This window comes from Populus alba, chromosome 8 (assembly GCF_005239225.2).
Source record: "Populus alba chromosome 8, ASM523922v2, whole genome shotgun sequence".
Classification (NCBI taxonomy): Eukaryota; Viridiplantae; Streptophyta; class Magnoliopsida; order Malpighiales; family Salicaceae; genus Populus; species Populus alba.
The window spans coordinates 8,407,592-8,429,619 of NC_133291.1; the positions used below are offsets into that span (position 1 = coordinate 8,407,592).

Genomic DNA, 22,028 nt, shown 5'->3' on the forward strand with positions numbered 1-22,028 from the left:
TATAAAATACATGACAAATTAAATGAAATCATTAAAAAGCAGCCCCGACCAACACGGTGATTTTGTAAGAAGGGTTTGTTGGAGAGTACCCTCCGATGACAAATACTAAAACTTGAAAATTGCACAGCAGTAAAAAAAAAAAAAAAAAAAAAAAAAAAAAAAAAAAAAAAAAAACCAGAAAAGAACCCTAAAGCCGCGAGGGCTCGACCGCTCGAGGGCTCTCAAAAAATTTACAGTGGCTCGGAAATTCTAAAAAAAAGAAAAATACAAAAAAAGAGAGTTCATAGCTAGTCAAAACTGCCACAAACCCTCTCAAAATAAATCTAATTTAACAAAAAAAAAAAAAAAACATCCCAAAAATCATTCACCAATCATCATCATCGAATAATCATCCTCGTCGTCATCACGAACACGCATCATCTCAGGGAGAACCACTCCACTAAGTTCTCCCCCACGCGGCTTCGCGTTTCTTCAACGCGCTCATCGGAAACAAGCGGCCACCGACAAAGAGGGCAGTTAAAATTGAGATGATCAAGCCATCCATCAAAACATTCCTTGTGAAACACGTGGCGGCAATCGAGCTTCCTCACCTGGTCCCCATCCCTTAGCGTGCACAAGCACACCACACAACCCGATCCTCCCTTGTCATTTCTATCATCACGGCTGCAACAATACTTGTAAGCAAATACCCGGTTGAGTTTACGCTGCTCGGCAAGCACGATCAGGCCGGCAAGACCAGAGCCCATTGAGCCCATCAGCCTATCATCCATAACGTGGGCTTGGTCCAATCGGTGAACGCCCACGGAGTGGAAAACGCTGAAAAAGAAAGAGCGAAGGCAGGCAACACAGTTGGCTATGAATGCTATAAGGAGTAACGGGATCGATTCAGAAGACACATCGTTCAGCTGGTTTTGTAACCCCATCTTATCCTCTTCCTCTGTGTGTGTGTTTTGGTTGAGTTCTCAGTGTTTTAGGTTGTGTGATTAAGAGAGACAGAGAATGATGGTTTTGATATATGGAGAGGTGTCTGATAAATAGCCAAAGATAGGGGGGGAGGGAGAGAGAATTCGGTTTTAGAGGGCAGGCGATACTATGGATGTCGAAGTTTGCGGGACTAGAGAGTGGGAAACTTATCGATTTTGGGTCTTCTCAAAGGCCATGTGTGGTGGGTCCTCTCCTCTCCTCTCCTCTGTTGAAAATACAAGCAAATACATTTTCAAAGTTTTTTTTTATTTTTTATTGTTGTTAATTTATAGAGCTCAACAGACGAGAGACTAGCAATACGCCTGCAAGTGAAGATTAATACGTTTTTCACGATCGAAAAAGAGTGATTATTTTTTTAAAAAAATATTTTTCCGGTGAGAAGTTCGGTCCGCGTCCATCGATGCAGGTTAGATGACATTGATTTCTCGATTTATATGCTTCATCGTTATAGCATGTCGTGCTAATTTTCTATCGGATCCCCCTGGAAAGGACTCTATTTAAGATGGCAATGATCGAGGGAATTCTATCGTAAGATTAATAAAAAAGGTTTTTTTTACTGAACATGATTTCTTATCTAACACCCTTCAACAACTTTTTTTTATGTGGGTATCTGAGCTAATTTACGCATATCATAATTAATTCACAACCTACTAAATATCCCACGTGTAAACTCAGTGAGCATAAAAGCACCGCAGGGTGACAGACATACACAATGAAATTTAAACCATGATACAGATAAAGGGAACAAGCCCCTATCATCATCAGACCAAGACCTCAAGTATAACAACTTTTTTTATTATTATTATTATAGGTATTGTTCTATTATAAAAAAAAAAAAAAGATTATTAAATTGCGTGAGAGAAACAACTACAAGGATTAGTCTCTATTTAAATAGTTTATTTACCGAAAAATAATTAACTACAATTAAATTTGATAAGAAATGCTTGCACCTGAAATAAATTATTATCCTGTATTTGACGCGGAAAGAGTTTGGCACATGGAAACAAGAGAAGTTATATTCATACATTCTCAAAGATGAATTGTTAATTTTGAGTACATTGAGAAGGAATTGTCCTTATGAACAATTAAAGATGTCGTAGTCTAAATCGAAGATGTTTCTGGACACCTTCCGATTTTTTAAAAAGAGTTGTCAATTAATGTTATAATAAAAGACAAAATGTACAATTTTGTTTAATTCTTGGAGTGGAAATATATTTTTTGAGGGTGGTCCTCCTAATTTGTTTAATAAAACTAGCTCTTTCTTGGGAAAAACAAAAAAAGTCCAAAGAAATGCAAGGGTCAGCTGTCTGGTTTACATATAGCTTATTTGTTACCGTGGTATTTATTATTTTTAAAAGTATTTTTTTATTTAAAAATATAATAAAATAATTTATTTTTTAAATTTTATTTATAACATCGGCATGTTAAAATAATATTTAAAATTTTAAGAAATTAATTTAAAACAACAAAAAATTACAAAAACATAAATACAAAAATAAACAAAACCCTTAAAGTAATATACTAACCACCTAGCAAATTAAGCATGTGCAATGGTAGTTTAACTAGTCAGATCTTGGGTTTGTTTCTCAATAGTCATGAGTTCAAGTCCTTTTAAGGCTGTTAGAGACTTATATAGTCATTAACTTTAAAACTCGTGGAAATTAATCAAAACATACATAAACTAATTTGAATATTCATATTAATAAAAAATATATGTGAGAGACACAAGAGACCTCTTAATATAAGTTTATAACTTTCTTTTCACATAGCAATGCACTACTTCAATGAAAAAAAAACTGGTTTTTTATAAATATTTATCCCAGGTTTTTGTAAAGGGTATTTTTAAGATATTTTTTATTAAAAAATATATTAAAATAAATATTTTTTAAATTTTATTTTTAATATCAGAATATTAAAATTAGAATAAAATATTTTTTAAAAACAAAACTAAAAAAAAAAATCAAGTATTTTCAAGAGTAGAACCAAATTATCCTACAATAAACAGCAGATTAACCAGCAGATCGAAGGACCACGGCCACGTGCTGAGGGGAAAAAAACCGATGGTCATTAGCCTTTTTGTCTCCTTGAGTTTGTCAGAGGGACCGCAACAACCATGGAGCTTTTGCGTCTGTACATGCTTAATCAGGACAAATTCTCAGGGCATACGGTCTTCATGCATGGGCTAGGTTAAATCTTGCAAGTAAAAAACAAAGAAAGGAGGAGGTGAATTAGGCGCGTCAAAAAAATAATTACTGGATGCAGCTAGAATTGCAATGTCCTTCGAAATGGTAAAAAAAAAAAATGCAAAGTCTGTGAGAGAGTTCGAAAGAGAGCAACTTGTACGGACTATCCATTCCGTTGTTATATCTTCACCACCAATATATGCTTGTGTTTGATCCAACTTTGTACGCAGCCGATACAAACAGCCTGTCAGGATCGGAAAGCAGCCCCCACGCACCATCGAAGATCACAGGATTCCAAAGCCAAATTTCCGTTATCTTTAAAAATCTAGATTTAAATGATTTGATATATCCGCTCCCACAACTTGGATCTCCGTTAAACTACTCGTTCATTTAAATACAAAACTACCCTCGACCTGTGTATACATACATCCATACTGAGGTGATGAGGGATACAAAATGATATTTGGACAGCTATATCTTGAATTCTTTATGCATGTAAAATAATAACAATTGTAATAATAAGGAAATCAACTTTATTTCTTAATTAAACTAGCTAATCATTTGTAGTTTGGAATATTTTTTTTATATAAAAAAAAAAAAAACAAGTGATCTGAGCCCTCCCGGATGATCATTACATCATTCTAATCAGTGATCTAGAAAAATAATGAAAAAGCCTGGTCAAATTATAGGGTGGAACGTGGAAAGCATCTAGTTAATTCAAACAACTAGAAGCACCGCGCATGACATGCAACTCTTGACTGCTGATTTTTAATTAAATATTCTTAATTATTTCTTCTACTTTAGTTGGTTCATCATCATTGCTCTATATGTAAATAACATAATTAATTCTTCAACTTTCATGTGATAATAATAATACACACACACATGAAGGTAACTGGTGTTGGTTAATTTGAGAGAAAGGGGTCCCCTAATCGCTTGGTAAGTGAGAGCTCTGTCACCATAGAGGCCAACATGCATGTGATTAATAAAGTAATAGGTTAAGAGATGGGGTGGGCGGTGGTGGGGGGAGGTCAAGACATAACCAGACGGGGACCGACCCTGCTGAGGGAGATTTTCCACGATCTCCGGTGACTTGCATCCAGATTAGAGAAATACTAAACAATGACGGAGAATTAAACCATGTTGATTAAAAAAAAAAGACATTACTAGAGACAAGAGCCTTAAAGGGGGTCATGATGCAATCTCCACCGTCCATAAAGATCCGCGTATCCTCCTTTCACACCTTTTTTTTTTTTTCCTCGAGAATTCTGTTCACACTTTCAGTTGGGGCTATGCTCGTACAATGTTCATCAAGGAAACAGACAAGCAAATTACAAAAAGCTTCACTTCCTAATCTTTCTTCCTTTTGCAATTCAGGTGTTCTTGATTTTGTACTAGTTTTTCCCCTGTTTCTTTTACTTGTGCCAGTTTCATTTTTTTATTTTTAAAATCATCTTTGTTTAGTTTTCATTTAATTGTAAATTTAAGTTGTTTTTAAATCATCAAGTGCATCCCATCATCATTTCGTGACACTTGTCTTTAATAAAAATTTAAATAAAAACAAGTTAGAAACATATCGTGATGAAGATGAGTAGATTAATAATTAATTATCCAGCTCGGGAATCTTTTTTTTTTTTTAGAACTTCATCAATTTAGGTTAAATTTTGTTTTCTATAAATTCACGGAAGTGAGATGATAGATTTCTTTTGATGATACTATCCGGGGACAATGGCAAGATTGCTTAGCTGAAATTTCTCTATCATCTCTATGTCTTTTCAATTTTCTTAACTTTTATTGTATATTTGGTTTTATATGTTTTACCTTTTTTTTCTGGTTAAGCAATCTAACGGTCACGGATGGTTCATACAGAATTAGTGGTTAAGATTAGAAAGTGTAGGACAGGGCTTGAAATCTTATAATGTTCATGAAAATAGATTTGGGATTAAATTTTATAATGATTTCTATCTTCGCCCCTGTCCCAAGTGTCCTCTAACAAAAAGAGGGAAGAAAGTTCACTCACTTTTATCCCCGTGACGGGTAATTTTGAATTCTATCTCCATCTTAAGCTAAACAAACATGATTTTTTACATCCATCCTTGTACTCTAAACCAAACACTATCTGATGCATATGGTTTAATTTATCTAGACTGACTTTGTCATCATCAACAACGCTAATCACCTCGTAAATCGTCGTCGTCGTTGTTGTCGTTGTGATCGTTATTGTCGTTTAAAGAGTGACCATTCCAGGATGTGGCAGGGGGGAGGTTTGCATAGTTTTTAACCCGGGGGACCATTATGTAGAACTTATTTACAAAATCAGGAGGGATTTTGACATAGTCAGCGCCTTGGTTGCCTTCACGTGATACATATTGAACTGGACCATGCCATTCTCATCGAACAGGAAAACCAATGACAGTGGCCACCATAAAGCGGGGGTAAATTAACTTCCTTAGAACCAGTCTTCAAACCCAATGACCCATAAAAGAGAGACCAGATTATTAACTTTAAATCCATCAGATCTTCTTTTGCTATTTTATTCAATTTAGTCACTAAAAGCCAGGGACATCAGTTTAACCACTAAATTTTAGTGGTTAAACTGACGTTCCTTTTTGTTGATGTTAGGATTCTAAGACTTGACCTTGTCTCGGTAGTGGAACGGGTATGTTATATAAACATTATCAAGAAGGCTAAATTGAGTGGGGATTTTACCATAATTTTATATATATATTACCATGGATTGTTATAATAAAATTTATCTGGGTATAGTGTGTAATTAAAAGCATTATGAGAGGTGATTTAGTATTATCATATTATTTTTTCTATTATTTATTTTAATAGTTATTAACGTGTATTCCACAAGCCACATCAAGTGGACATTCTCCGTACTATTAAAAAAACATGCAAGACATCTTCTAATAGTCAAATCTAACTATTTGTTGTCTAGATAAATACACAGACATGCTATCTTTCACATGGTGAGGTACATGTAGACATGTCATGGTTGGATTAGCATCAATTATCAATTATTTATGTTTTTTTTTTGTTTTTCCTAACAACTAAAATACATATTTATCTTTTATTTATTTGTTATTTGCTTTGGTCAGGTATAGTCACCGGACCCAAGTAATGGCATTTGGGTCTGACATAACTGTCGAATCAAAGAGACTATAAAAAAATTATTTAAAATAGTTTAAATAATTTTTATTAAAAAAAGTTATTAATCCGCTGCAAAGTATATTACAATATGCTAGTTAATTATATATACCAAAATAAATATCAAGGCCTTATCGGAAGCGTATTCGTGCTTAATGTTTGGACCAAAAAAGGCTGGGATTTATGGGAAGGGTAGGTTCCGCTCCAGTCCCTCGACTGGCCTGACGAGCTGCCAATTAGTATCATCACATGCGGCAATAGGCTATGAAAACCATGGTACCCTAGGTCTAGTCCAGTGTAAAACCATTGCAAATGCACCGCACGCTGTGTGAACGCTACCGAAACCATCATTAGGATTTTGATATCCATGGTACTAATCCGTTATGAGTCCAAAATCCCATTACAACGTCCATCCAAACATGTTTGGTTGACGTTTTCGAAATCGTATTTTTTTAATTTGAATATTGTTTTGTGTTTTTTTTTTTTATCATATTAGAATATTTATTGAGGAAAAGAAGGCTATAACCCCGCAAAACACGCTACGAACACCAAGTCTTTCTTAGGTGCAAGTGCAACAACTTCTGTCCCAAGTGCTTACTAATAATTTCTTTTCCTTAACAGAGGCGAAGGGTCTTTGACACCCCTTAAGTTATGGCAAGAAAGAGTAAAACATTGAACAGAGGCTCAAAAAGGATAGCTCGGTCCCGATGTGGATAGACAAAGAATGCTGACAAAACAAGCGGTCCATTCTCTCACTCCAACAAAATTAATTAACTGTTCATGGCATTTGCCAGAAACCAACGATAGATCATGAACTTGTCCATTAGCTCATAGAAGAGTCCAGATTGAATTTGGTTGATCATAATGACGATAGTGCCACTGATAATGACATGAAAGAACCAAACCTTGATTCCGTCACAGAAGTGATCTAATGACATGAAAGAACAAAATTTGCTGCATTTTTATCTAAAGTATCTTTCAGCATTTATTAATCATGTTATTGCTTTAATTAACAAAATTAGAAGAAAAATAAAAGCTTATAATATTTTTTAGGAAAAAAGGGGAGGAGGGAGGGGCGGGGAGAGAAAAAGGAGACAAAGGTGAGAGACGAGGAAGTAGAAGTAAGCAATGGTTGCTGCATCGGTGGAGAAAAGGGAAAAGGAAAGGAGATAGGTGGAGGGAGATATGAAAGGGAAGGAGAAAGGATAAAGCAGAAAAAGGGGAACTTTTTGGCGATTCAATGTTTTGCACGAAATTGTAAATTTTGAATGAATAAAAGGAAGGTATTTTAAGGTAAAATAGAGTTAGTAATACCTCAACAGTTCAGTAACGGTAACCTTAACGCAGGTTATCAACGAATTTTTTTTAAAAAAGGACTATTTATATAGCTTCTTGAAACCATAATTTCCTCATAAAAAAAATTAACACCGGTCTATACAGCGAAAATAGTAAAAATACGATAAGGCATCTCCGTACACATATCACATGCACGGATCAATTTTCTTTTTACACAGAAACCTGAAAATTCATCATATTTCAAAAGAGTTCAGTCAGTCAGAACAGTACAAGGTTTCTCGTAAAAGAACTGGATGGATCGGTGCAAGCTCGCTCACCCAAAATTAAACCCAGTTTATCCGGAAGAAGTCCTGGAATATTTTTCTCAGTACACCAATGGACACCTTATTAGTAACAGAAAAAGGCCAACCACAACTGGTGGCCATCCAGGTGTCTTCATCAATATATTTCCATGGCCAAGACACCAAAACTGCCGTTCCCTCCATGGACCACTACTACAAGATCAAAGTTCGAATTATTCTTCCCTGATGGCCATGGAAAAACACTGGGATGAAAAGAAGCCAGCAACCTGCAAGAGGAAAGGTAAAAAAACGGGCCTTCTCTTTTAAATCAAAACATAAGACACAGTACGACTGAGAAAAAAATTATGCGCTGGGCAAATCAGACACTAAATACTGCCACGCCTTCTAAATAGACGTGCAAGCAGATCTAACTGTGTTTTTGCAGTCAGCAGCAAAGAAGCACAATAACGGTAGGAAAAAAGGCCTGTTGAAAGATCATCTGTAGCAAGCAAGTCCAGTGAGAGCGTCTACCTGTTTGAAGCACAGCTTGGACCATGGTACAGGATGGAGAATTTGGTGGGGATAAGCACCGTATACCAAAGTATAAATTCCAAGAGAGTTGTAGAATAACAAAGGATGCTAGATCATGGTCATTGATTATAGTTCTACTTTAACCCCTAATTGAATTATCTTATAAAGTTCTCGCATGAGAAAGAATGCTAGGTAGAAAATTGGCTTACATTTTTCTTCTTGTATGATTGCATTGCACCAGAGAGTAGTGCATATTTCAATTTTGATAGCAAATAAGACAACATTGCATTAGACAGATTTCAATCCAACTTGGAAAGAGAGAATACAAGATGCACCCTTCATTAATAACCAACAAAAGCCTAGGACAATTTTAACACAAAAGGACTGAAACAGCAAGAAAGAAGAAAGAAAGAATTGCCACTTGGCAAGGGTGAGAATTCTGCTATCTTACAGCTTCACAAGCAAAACTTGAGAGAAATTAATGAATCAGGATGCAGATATACCATCCCTCTTCAGCAATTCCTACAAAAGCAGATATCAAAAGATTAGTGCATAGCAAACAATGCAATTTCTTAAACCTATCCATCTTTACATCACAACATATACCAGTTTGGTAGCAGCAACTGACAGATGTTGTCTTTCTTTTTTCTCACGTCGACAATCTCCACACCAGCTGGAAAAATCGTTTTGATGTTTCTTCAGCTCTCGAAAAACTGAACTGAAAAGTATTAAAAACAGCAAAGAAAAAAATTAAGGACAGACAATTCAGCAAACAGCTTGAACTTCCATGCTACCAAAGCACCAAACCACTAAGAAAGCATTACAACTGTAAACAAAAATTTTCTTCCTCTATATTTCTGCTCGTCTAAACCATGAAGCGCATTGTCTCATCCTCTAAGCCCAAACATGCGGCATTTAGAGTGTTTGTTTTATAGTTATTTCATAAGGTAGAATTAGAAAATTAGCTAGTATTATACCTCTGATTTCAAGGTTTGCATTTCAATCCCGGTCAATGCAGTCACTGTATTGGGAAGGAATCATGAATGGATGTTAAAAGGAAGCCTGAGAATTGAATTCTCTGAGATTCCATACTAGTTCAAAACTATGTCACCACTGAGACAAAGAAGGTGTACATAGAGTGGAGCCCTTTTATGCAAAAGAGGGGATGCTAAGTGCAGAACAAAGGAGAGGAAAAGGATACCTTCTGCACCATATAACTAAGTTGACCCGGTGCCCAGAAATAGTAGCTCTTGCACCATGCCGATGGCGACCACGATGAAGAACTGCTCGTCCCGGAATGTGGGCATAATCAAAAACCTCCTGTTCAGAATAAGGTGAATAAAAAACCCCAAATCACATAAAGCTCTAGTTACCTAAAATTTTCCAACAATCTAAAATTTCCTGTCATGAGGGAACAAAAATACCCATTAGAAAAGGATAAGGCTCTAATTAGTTAAAAATTCTTTTTTACCCTTATCTGGGCTCTAGATTAATAAATAAAGTCTCATCCTACTGAGCATCATGAACAATTCCAGAAAACAAGGTGCACACAGCCATTAGCTTATATAATTGCCAGATACTGTTCACATGTAACTTAGAGCTGGATTATAAATAATTGTTGAGATCATAGTTGCTTATTGGATTTGAAGTTTGACCCTTTTTCTTTTTAATATTCTCTGAGATGTTGTCTTTAAAAGAAAAAGGAGGCACTGTTGACCAGGTAAGCATGCCCTTTTAATTTTCCAAGTTCATATTATTTCCAATTGAGCAATAATAAATGATAATTTTAAGAAAACTTTGTAAAGAAACTGAAAACTTGAATGAAATATCACTACATGTCAGGCCAGCATAATCTAGACAAAAGAAAAGGCACTGCCTCGAGTTAATCTGCAGCACTCTGATCCTGAAAATTAAGATACCTCTGATTGGGTTTCTGTATTCACATGTTTATCGCATCGAACACCACGAAAGAACAAATCTCCGCCATAAAATTGCTCACCCAAGCAAACATTCAAGGTAACTTCAGAATCATCAACATGGAAACCTACAAAGAAGGATTTAAGGCAATCAAATAAAAGCAAAGGGAAAAAAAGGGGGGGAGGAGGGGGTGCAAATTACTCTTTTGATACTAGTAATTGAAAGCTTCTCAAAAAAAATAGTGATAGAAAGGCAAAGGCAAAGGCAAAACATTAACTAGCAGCTGAGAAACTGAAACCATTTTCAGGAAATAAATGACATCAACAATGATTCAAACAACCAAGTGTCAGCATTGATGTGAGATATAGGTCCAACTAACAAGTTCTAAGAATGGAAAAAAATTCATGCAGTGCTTTTGGAACAGAAGAATCAAAACAGTGATGAGAAAAGGTCCAGGTCTTTGTAACTTCTTTTAGTTCCATTCACTACTGAATGATAAGAGATAGATGTAACAGGCCGGACAAATTATTATTATTCACAGAGACAGATGGCATTATCAAAAGGAAGTTTTAAAGTAAGCACCTACCAAGCTCGATATCCCTATTCACTCCGTATTCAACAACAAAACCATGGTGAGAATCCAGAGTTAATCCACCCACCTCAGGAAAGAAAACTACATAGAAATAAGAGCACCAAAATAAGGCTTTTGCTATATTTATAAATGCTAGTTGTGAGTTCTAATTTATAAGCACAGAGCCTTATTGAATAGAGATACATCACCTCTAGACATGGGACATATATAGCCATCCATCAACTTGTTAAGCATGGTTTCCAGTCCAAAGTCATCAAGAACAACACCATATTTGTTCATAGTGTTCGGACAAATTATATGGAACCTTTGATCATGAACCCATCTTTCCATGCTTTCTACCTAAGCAATCAAAACGTTGCAAGAAAATGCACAGACTAAGATACAAGAAACAAAACATGCTATTTAAACTCAAAAAAAAATGACAAGAAGAATAAGATAAAACCTCAGCCATCAACATTTCACAGAACTTCGGCTGAAACATTTCAAATGTATAAACTCCTGGCGTAGGTTCCACCATTATGCTTCTGAAACTCTCTTCTGAGTTCTCACTGATTGCTTTGAGAAATGAAGGAACAAAGAAATTTGCAGCATTCATAGTATACAGCTCCTTATGTCTAGGCTGTGACAAGAATCTCAAATGGTTATAAACTGAAAGTAAAAAAAAGATTGAAAGCTAATACTGAATGCTAATGTCAGAGCATGAAAATCAAACCGGTTCCATGGAGATTAAGATCTCATCTAATTTTGGTAAATAATTTGCACTTGTCATTCAGTTTATAACCATCAGTCATTCAGCTGTGAGAGAATGGATGTAATGTCAGCTATTACGAAAGCATTTTCCATTTTTTAAAGAGAAGGGTAAGTGTCTACATAAAAATTGACATTATAGGCAGTGGGAGAAACTTTTGCACTCAGATAGTGTTCCTGTTAATGAACACAGGTTTAAACTAAAAAAGTAATGCTAGGAATGACAAAAATCATAAAATCAGTCTGATGTCGAAAAGACCATAGACAAACATAAAACCTGGTAAATAAGGATACATTAAATATGAGCATAAGACTTCTGAATTGAAAGAGAAAAAAACAGATGAGAGAAAATTGAATTGATAGCTAAATAGAATTACAAAAGCAGAGTAAGTCATCCTCCCAAATACGAAAGGAAAAGAAATATCATAAAAGAGCAGCCCAATTCTGTTTATCGGCTAAGGGAACTCCCCTTAAAGCACTTGAAGCATAAGACCAAAGAAAAAGGAAAACTATCCTATCGCATGTGCAACAATTGTCTCAAAGTTTACTTCACAATAAAAATTTCATAAATGAAATGTACCTCATAGTTTGATAGAATCTGCTGTCTGTACTTTCGATGCTTTTGAACCTGCCAGTTTGCATCAGAAATCAGTGATAACAGTATGACCATTTAGAAAAGAAAAGGAACAGACATGATACGACAAATAACTAGAACTAGATAGCTTAATCAAAATTTCTAGCAATGCATTGTACTGTTAGCAGTTCAGGATGTTGTGAACCTACATGGATACAATCATGTTAAGTAATAATTTAAAAATTGATGAGAGAAGATTATCATCTCAACCTTTATTTTACACAATGTTTAAGTATTAGTATGCCCCCAGAAGATGGTATCTCATCAAAAGAGAAATAAAAATCTCAAAGCTCAACTTCAACCACATCATGATGACTGTAAAATAGACAAACAAACATGGTGACATCAAGAAAAATCTAGCTTTACTCTGAAAGACAGGGTAGTGTTTAGCATTTTGGTAGTGATTGCTTATTAAAGTGTTTTTCACTTGAAAATGCATCAATACAATTTTTTTTATTTTTTTTCAATTCAATTTTAACATCAGCATATCAAAACTATATATAAAAAAAAAAAAACACTAAAAAAATTTATTTGAAGAGAAAAAATCAATTTTTTTTAAAAGCAAACAGTTTCTTAATCCAATTCCAACTCATACTTGTAATAATCAACTCTGCGCATGAAGAAATGGATTACCTCCCAAATTACACAAATAATTTTCTGAAATTCAATTTTCAACGTCGTGGAAATAAAGAACACGCATTTCCATAGACTATTGGAGAGAGACATGCCATTAAGAAACCGAATATAGCAACATTTGTTTATGTTTCCCTAAATCACTTGTAGATAATGAATGAAATCTAAGTAACTTGTGTCGATAAATCCAATTTGTATAAATAATAAAAAAGTGAAGGTGGAGGCATACGCGAGTGTGTTCGCCCTGAGGAGAGTAGCGAGTCAGAATGTCACTCAGGAAGTGGACTTTACGATCACGCGGCAAATTGAGCATGTTAGGAGGCAAGTACCGCTCTAGAGAGCTAAAGAGGAGAGGACTGTAATCCAATTGCATGTCCTCGTAGCTCTCCGGGTTGTGCTCCTTGTTCTCGAAAGGTATCAACCTTTGCGTTGACGGCAATTCGACGCCGTTCCCATTCGCCCTCGCTTTTTCAGTCGCGTCATCCGTAGACATTTTTCAAACAATACATATATGCATATGAATCCGTTGAGAGAGAGGAATTAGGGTTTGTGGATGTTGAAGAGGGTGGTTTGTGCTGCAGGTTGCGGTTTGTATTTTTTGTTGGTTGTTGTGGTCGTCGTCGTCCTTCTCTACCTCCTCCTCCTGGATGACGTGGACTATGGTGGGGGATCAGTTCGGCCCGGGCCCACCTTCCAGTTTCACCCGATAACTTGAAAATGAAAGAATTTCGATTTGAGTGAGAAGTAACGAGCAAGTGCAGGTTTTGTTTGGGGTTTTGGATAGCGCTCCAGTAAAAACTGAGGTGCCCATTTGCGACATTCAGCGGCAAAAAATCACTTGGTAGTCCCTTCACTGTTACCGTTTAGTCAAATCAATACTTCCACGCATAATCTGATCATATTTGACCCTCTGCTGTCAATGGTTAGTTATGTGATCCAACTTTGTGGGTGACTTGCTTGATAAATTTGACAATAATAGGTTATTTATAAATATTTCAGTCGTTTAGGGATCAACTAGATAAATGGTCTATACTACTCTGGGAGCCGACCTATTTTTTTCCAGCATAAAAATAATATCAAGACGATGTAAATATTATAGAAAAGGGAAAAGAAAATGAGATCATGATGATTGACTTAAATGTGTTCGATAAGCTTCGCAAAATTAATAATATAATTAGAAAATAAGATATGGGTAATAAATAAAACCAAAAAAAATCAAAAAAGATTTAATGCTAATGTTATAGAAATATGTTTTTATAATATTTCTAAAATATCTTGGTGATCTTATTTATTAATAAAATAACAATTAATTGAAAACAAGATAATTGCATGGAAAAAAAAATCTTAATTCCCAATGAATAAATATTAAAAATAATATAATTTATAAACAAATTATCCAAGTCTGTTTCAAGCCATCACATAAGTGAGTTGTTAAAAAAAATCAAAGGAACTACACATGATAAGTTTTTATCTTTCAGCTTGAACAAAAATCAAACCAAATCTATAATTTAATTGTGGAACGGGATAACCCCATGAAAAACATATTTGATAAAATTATGAAATTCAATTCTCTTATCAGCCTAATATTAGAGGAAAATGTTGAAAAAATATATTTTAAAAAAAAAAGGAAAAAAAAAAGGTTGGAGTCAACCCTATTAAACTTGTTGAATTCATGACCCAAGACATGATATTGAGATAACTTTATAAAGGAAAAATTTTTTTTTAAAAAATGAATATCAATGATAAAAGATTAAATTAAAAATGTTAATTTTTTAAAATGACATAAAATGACTAAATCTAGTCCGGTCAAATCTTCAAAACTTGTAATACAGATCATTATGAGGATAGATTATAACATGAAAAGCAAACATGAAAAGATAATAATTTCAAATTTCCAACCAACTAAAATAACCAAGGATAAATTTGAAAAAAAAAAAAAAATTCAACAAAAAAAGATAAAAAATAAAAAAATATAGATTTTAAAACAATGAGGATCGAATTTGATATAAAAATAAAATAAAAATACATCATAAGAGATAAAATTGTGACATGAATTAAGAAGATATGGATTACAACATAAAAAGCAACACATGAAAAAATAATGATGTCAAATTCTCAACTAACCAAAATAATTAAGGATAAAATTAAAAAAAAAAACAAATTCAAACAAAAAAAATATAGATTTGAAAATAACGATGATCAAATTTGACACACAAAAATAAAATAAAACTATATTATATATATAAGATTGAAAAATAATTTTAATCAATAAAATAATAAGAATCAAATTTGACAACTAAACATTGTATGATGAAGTTGAAAAATAATAATTTAATAAAGAATTAAAAATTAAATACATTGCAGTAAAAAAATTGATGACCTAGTTTAATTCAGTAAAAAAATAAATCAAGCTTCTTTGTTTTTTTACAGTGGCCAGCATGTTTTTCTAGAATGGGAGAGAGAAGAGACTAGAGAGGGAAAAGTAAAAAAAAAAAACACATGATCGGGGCTCAATCACCAATCTTTTAGTGGCGCACACCCCACCACTGTAATAAAGATGGCAAGGTGCATCGAATGCCGCCACATAAAACCATATTCAGAGCTTTTATGGCATCACACATGCCACCCAAAACAACATAAATTTTTCTATTTAAATGGTATTTTATACATATTAAAATATTCAATTATGCTGGCCTCACACGAAAATAAAAAAAATGCCATAACAAAATATCAAAAGTACCCTTATATCCAAAGTTAAAAAAGTTTAATTAAGATAAGTATTTAAGTCACTGCATTGTATGCAAAACTCAAAATACCCTTTGACGGAAACAAAATTTTTATTTTTAATAATTACAATTAGCAACAAAGAAGTGAGAAGACTTATCAACCTTATTCGTTCTTGCGATGACTAATTGATTCCATAGAAAAGACCTTTATACTTCTAAAACAAAGTAAAACGGATTTTTGACAAAATAATGATTTTACTGTGTAAATCCATAATAAATACAAGCATATACATAGTGAAATGCCGAGCCCTCCTATTTGTTTTTTTTCATCGTAGCTGTGATGATATGTAAAGAGCTTAGCTTTACCATACATCATAGGTAAAAGTATCGTAGATATTTTTATAGAATTTTCTTTCTAGCTAGTGTACCTTAAATTGATTGTCCATAAATTCCCTGAATACTCGATTTTAATCTTTACGGGTGCCACAAAATTGAGAATTTTAGGCAATTTGTGGATTTCCTAGGGTTGCTCACCTTGGATTTTAAAGGTTTCTCTTTTACCTGGGATAATAGGTGGAGAGGGGGTGGTAATACTCGAGAAAGGCTCGATAGGGTATCTCGAATTCTTCCATTTATTATTACTATTATTATTTAGTTTTAGAGGCAATTTATTATCTTAATAAATACAAAAACAAAAATTATGTCGTCAACAAGTAAGTTGCCTCTCTGAGCTTAAGCAACGTGTGCGGCAACCAAAAGCATCCCTCCATGATGTTTTGCTATTACCAAAGGTGGGGTTTACCTTCTTGGATTTGATTGATATTTTTTTTTATTTGAGTTGTTTTTATATAATTAAATTTTATTTTAAATTTTATTAATATATCAAAATTGATTCCTATTTGTTATCCCTATTTATTTTATTTGATATCATTTTTAAAATTAATTATTTTTAATGATTTCATCCTCCTTTATTTTTTATTGTTTTTTTTATTTGATGAATTTTTTAAACTATTTTTTTTTGTAATTTCACTATTCAATATTAAATTAGGCTTATTAGCTTAGTTCATGTTTATGATTTAATGAATTATAAATTTTAGAGATTACCTCCGTTTTAGAAGATTCACTTAATTCATTTGTTTTTTTTTTTCTTTTTTTTTAAATTTATGGTTTTTTCAACTCCATCATTCAACACTTTATCTAATTGGAGATCAAGCTCTATATTTTTTTTACTTTTTATAGGATTTTTCATAAATTTTGAAAATGATTTGGGTTGTTTTATATATTTTTATTTATTTCTCTTTGTTAAATGTAGGTTTTTTAAAGAAATTTTTTTTTAAATTAAATTAATTAAATTGTTTAGATACAAGAATGTTACCCTCACTTCATGATATCTTTGTTTGCTTGGATATACCTTTTTTTTTTGTTTTTCTAATTAAATGTTTTTTTTTGTTTTGTTGTCATTTACGATCTTCATGTTCGGTTGACTGGAATTAAGTTCTTTATTTTGTTTTAATTTGGATTTCATAAATTATTATGGTCTCATATCTGGATCGCGGGTTTTATAAGTTAATTATGGCTGCCTTGCGTCAAGTAAATATGTTAGCATCTCAATATTTTTTTTAAAAAATTATACAATCCAATATATTACTATCTTAATTTATTTAATCTAACATGCATTATTTTTTTTAAATTTCCAATGTCTTTGCAATTTTTTTTAAAGGTTTTATAATTTTTTTAATTGAATATCATATATGTTTTAATTTTAAAATGATGTCACGATTTATCACATGCCAATAATCCAAAACTAGCTATATAATATCATTCAATTTGACTGGGTTGACTTTTTATTTGACTTGATTGAATTTAAATAAAATCTAAGTGAAAACATAATAAATGTCACTCAATTTGAGCAAAAATCAGATGCAAGTATAAATGAATAATTCACTTGACTCATACCGACTTAATATTTTTATTGTTTTTTAATATAATGATTATTATAAACCTTGCAAAAAAACTTAACTATCCAACCTCCATTTATAAATTTTCTATATAAATAACAAAAAAAAAAATTCTTTGATTTTTTTTAAACAGAGAAAAAATAGTTTATAAGGGACTGATGAGAAGAGTTTAGAGCATTTCGATGACTTGTTTTGTGTGCAGGTTGTATGGCGGAAAAAGGATCGCATTGCATAAACTATAATATAATTTTGTGTTCTATAAAAATACGTCAACAAAGAGCTACTTAATATTATTTTATCTTCATTTATAATATGATTTGATTACATTAAAGAACTCCTGTTATAAAATATTTTTGAATAAAATTGTAACTAAAAAACAATAAATATCACTTTTAATATATTCTTAAATATTCTATTAATCATATATTTTTTAAAAATGAATATAATGTTGGCTGATGATTGTGGTGCGGTGGTTCATTCTCAGGTCATGCTATTTCGCTCTTGCAGACAAAAATAAAAATAAAAATCATCAACATGTAATTCAATGTGGTACCATGCTGTCCATTTGGAGAAACTATTAAGGGCAATCTGGTAAACATCTAACAAAAACAAATCCAGCTAAAGGGACTGTTTGGTATCCCCGCATGTTCCGTGTCCAAGAAAAGCTCAGTGCGGATCCCCCGAGGTAAAACAAAGCCTCCACTCTCGCACTCGTGTTATAATCCCACCTAACCAAAAAGCAGAGAGAGAGAGAGAGAGAGAGAGAGAGAGAGAGAGAGAGCAAATCGAAAAAACCTTAGCAGACCGCGAAAGCCATTTTTCTCGTAGGCGTCGAAAACCAACCCCCCCCCCTCGATCTAATCATTATTTGTCGAAGTGATGGCCTGTGCAAGCTTTGTAAAGCTTAACGTAGCGTCGTCTTCATGGACGGGCCAAAAGTCATCTTTCGGTAAGCGATCTCCGGGATCGTCAACTCGCCGAGTCTCCTTCTCGATCCGCGCCAGCTCTTACACTGACGAGCTCGTCCAAACTGCTGTTAGTTCCATCTTTATTTTTTTCTTTTAAATTTAGATATGTTTTTTACATCGTTGATGCTTGGTCGTATCTGCTGGTTGACAATTCGAATATCTGTTCGAACTTGCCTATAATTAGATTGCTTGAAATATTTATATTCTTATGTTTATTAAGCTTCTGTTGAATTCAGGCATCATAAATAATTTGTTTTTGGTCTTGATTGTTGAATTAATTATGTTTTTTTAATACATGTTTATGCTTTTTAAAATGTAATTATTTCTATATTTGCATGTATATGTTAATGATTTTTGTCATTTATTCCTTTCAATATTTTCGGTTCTGTATATTGCTTCAGTATTTCTATTTTTTTTTACTAAGAATGGAAGGAGAAGTAAACCAAAAAGAAAAGAAAGAATTGTGACATCATTTGCTTTATTTACTTAGTTTATTCTGCGAAACTGAATTTGGCTTCTTGCTTGATGGTGTAGAAACTCATTGCATCACCTGGTCGTGGTATCCTTGCCATAGATGAATCAAATGCAACTTGTGGGAAGAGGTTGGCATCTATTGGCTTGGATAACACTGAAACCAACCGACAAGCATACAGACAACTTCTACTGACCACTCCTGGCCTCGGTGAATACATTTCCGGTGCCATTCTCTTCGAGGAGACACTATTCCAGTCTACAACTGATGGAAGGAAGTTCGTGGATTGCCTGCGTGATGAGAACATTGTACCTGGCATCAAAGTTGACAAGGTACACGGTCAAAAGAACGTGCAAAATATAAATTATGTATCCGAAGGATTTAATCTTACTTGGTTTTTATGTTTATAATGAGCTTATATGTGTGTGGTTATGCATCTTTTTATTGTTTCAGGGTTTGGTTCCCCTGCCAGGATCAAACAATGAGTCTTGGTGCCAAGGTTTGGATGGATTGGCCTCAAGGTCTGCTGAATATTACAAGCAAGGCGCACGTTTTGCTAAGTGGTATGTCTGTTTTAGTGCTCTCTTACCTTGTTGTGCCTTTGTTTATCCATTTAATTTGTCTACTACGTCAACAGCATTCTATATGCCTCATGTTTTATTGTTGCATGATCACATGGAATATCCAGGAGGACTGTTGTCAGCATTCCTTGTGGCCCTTCTGCTCTGGCTGTCAAGGAAGCTGCATGGGGACTTGCACGATATGCTGCCATTTCTCAGGTATTCTTTCATTTTCATGGCACATTACTCACTGACATCTCAAAACTGTTTGCAAAGATTTTTTTTTTTTTTTTATTTTTTTTTATTTTACATATTCTTTTCTTTTGTGGGAGAGGTAGGGGTAGTTTGTGGCTTTGGTGATTAATGCTACTCGGAATGAGTTCCAAGTGATTAGCAACTTGGAATGTTGGTGGGAACTTTACTCAGAAAAATTTGTTGACTTTTCTTTCTAGGGCTTGTTTGAGATTGTGGTAATGATTGCAATTCAAAGTGTTTTCGTTTACATAAAAAAAAAAAATTGCAAAAAAAAAAAAAAATTTCAAAAAATTTCAAAATTTAAGGGAACGTTCCGAACAAGCTCTTAAGTAGGCAATGTCGTGTCCTTATCAAGTTAAACTATATCCACTCCTCATTTTAAAACTATATAATTCGAATTTTTGAGGCGCGTTGTTATCCTTTGTTGATGATAAATTTTATGTGCAGGATAATGGTCTTGTGCCCATAGTTGAGCCTGAGATTCTGCTTGATGGGGACCATCCAATTGACAGGACCCTTGAAGTTGCTGAGAAGGTTTGGGCAGAAGTCTTTTACTACTTGGCTGAAAACAATGTTGTGTTTGAGGGCATCCTACTTAAGCCTAGCATGGTAACGCCAGGGGCGGAACACAAGGAGAAGGCTTCCCCAGATACCATAGCCAAATATACACTCACAATGCTTAAAAGGAGAGTACCTCCTGCAGTTCCTGGCATCATGGTACGAATGCTGGAACCCTATTTTCATCAGGAATCTAAAATGATATACTTTATTTTTTGTATACTTCAGTTCCCTCTTCTTACCATGTGAAATTGAATCGTTAAGGTCGTAAGTGCCTAGCATTCATCCTATTATAAGGACCGGGCTTATAAATTGAATTCTGATTGACCCAATCACAATTCACACTTTGGTCTAGAATGTTGCCAAGTGTCCTTTGCAAGAGATTTTAAACTTCTGCTGGTGAAAGGAGATGAATACTGAATTCTTGAAAATTGGATTCAATTTATTGCGGTAAACATGTTGATATAAGATGGTAAAATTCTGAAAGATAGTAAAGTTCTCTGTATACAGTCTATTTGAATCTTTGTTGAGTCATTGACAATGATTTAAGAGTTGCTTGACATGCATGCTGCTTCTGTTTACTTTTCAGTTTTTGTCGGGAGGACAATCTGAAGTGCAAGCAACACTCAATCTCAATGCAATGAACCAAAGCCCCAACCCGTGGCATGTTTCCTTCTCATATGCACGAGCACTGCAGAACACCGTGCTCAAGACATGGCAGGGACGCCCTGAGAACGTGGAAGCTGCTCAGAAATCACTCTTGGTGCGTGCCAAGGCTAACTCGCTGGCTCAGCTTGGTAGATATTCCGCTGAGGGTGAGAGCGAGGAAGCTAAGAAGGGAATGTTCGTAAAGGGCTACACCTACTGAGCAGCATTAACCAAACTAGCTTGTGGGTTCCAATTAGTGTGTAATCTGCGATTTTCATTGTTCCTTTTTGCGTGCTAGCTATGCAAGCTGAGAAATTGCAACATTAGAGGATAAGCTTCTTTGTTTCCTTCTCCTTTGTGGATAACACACCGTGTGAAAGGAGAACTTTTACAGACTTTGATCAAGGAGGTGGGTTCGGTGAGAGGAAGAATATCCATGGACCCTAGAGACTCTTCTTGTTCGTTTCCATAAATGCAGCCCATCCCGTTTCCTCCCTGGGTGAGTTATCAGTGTGTTTTGTATTTCGACGTTAACAATTAAATGCTACCAATTGCTTTTCTTTCTTGTCCTTTCTTTTCAAGTTAATCAAATAGTCCAGCATTTTTGTTCTTGAATAGGTCCTTGATTTGAATTTATGCTATTTTCAATAATACTAAATATTGGGGAAAAAATGACAATAAAAGACGTAAATAATGCAATGTACCGTTGTATTACTTAGATTTTTTATTAACTGGGTAGGTCAAGAAAAAAAAAAAAAAAAACAGATCAGGTTTATAATAGGATGTTATTATCTAATAAAAAGCACATGCCTTTTTTTTTTTAAAAAAAAAAAAAACGAACCAGCGATTTTCACCTAGTTAGTGCGTTGACCAATTCAACCAAGAGATAAATATGATATTAAATAATTAAAATGATATATTAACCTTTTTCA

The 22,028-nt window shown here is 34.0% G+C and overlaps 3 protein-coding genes across 6 annotated transcripts; 1 reads left to right on the top strand and 2 right to left on the bottom strand.

Annotated features, from left to right (window-relative positions):
- Window positions 1–1,197, bottom strand: LOC118039884 (E3 ubiquitin-protein ligase RHA2A). The gene has a single exon (XM_035046707.2). It carries the CDS (start codon window positions 921–923, stop codon window positions 417–419), a length of 507 nt encoding a protein of 168 aa, XP_034902598.1. The 5' UTR covers window positions 924–1,197; the 3' UTR covers window positions 1–416.
- Window positions 1,198–7,709: 6,512 nt separating this feature from the next.
- Window positions 7,710–13,749, bottom strand: LOC118039883 (2-oxoglutarate and iron-dependent oxygenase domain-containing protein CP2). 4 transcript variants are annotated; one of them, XR_012170435.1, is made up of 11 exons: window positions 13,181–13,748; window positions 12,265–12,312; window positions 11,380–11,556; window positions 11,126–11,276; window positions 10,932–11,018; window positions 10,348–10,472; window positions 9,630–9,748; window positions 9,035–9,146; window positions 8,880–8,950; window positions 7,934–8,184; window positions 7,710–7,838 (listed from the first exon to the last, which is right to left on the bottom strand). XR_012170435.1 is itself a non-coding variant. In XM_035046705.2 (10 exons), the coding sequence occupies exons 1-9, from the start codon at window positions 13,442–13,444 to the stop codon at window positions 8,915–8,917; spliced, it is 1,119 nt and encodes a 372-aa protein (XP_034902596.1). In that variant the 5' UTR covers window positions 13,445–13,748; the 3' UTR covers window positions 7,710–8,184; window positions 8,880–8,914. The 4 variants fall into 4 exon arrangements, 2 of the variants coding, with proteins under 2 accessions (XP_034902596.1, XP_034902595.1); XM_035046705.2 differs by having other exon boundaries at window positions 7,710–8,184; XR_012170436.1 differs by lacking the exons at window positions 7,710–7,838; window positions 7,934–8,184 and adding an exon at window positions 9,406–9,449 and having other exon boundaries at window positions 8,924–8,950; window positions 13,181–13,749.
- A 4,618-nt stretch (window positions 13,750–18,367) lies between these two features.
- Window positions 18,368–21,662, top strand: LOC118039882 (fructose-bisphosphate aldolase 3, chloroplastic). The gene is made up of 6 exons (XM_035046703.2): window positions 18,368–18,670; window positions 19,138–19,407; window positions 19,529–19,638; window positions 19,764–19,854; window positions 20,338–20,607; window positions 21,038–21,662. Exons 1-6 carry the CDS (start codon window positions 18,515–18,517, stop codon window positions 21,314–21,316), a joined length of 1,176 nt encoding a protein of 391 aa, XP_034902594.1. The 5' UTR covers window positions 18,368–18,514; the 3' UTR covers window positions 21,317–21,662.
- Window positions 21,663–22,028: the final 366 nt, after the last annotated feature.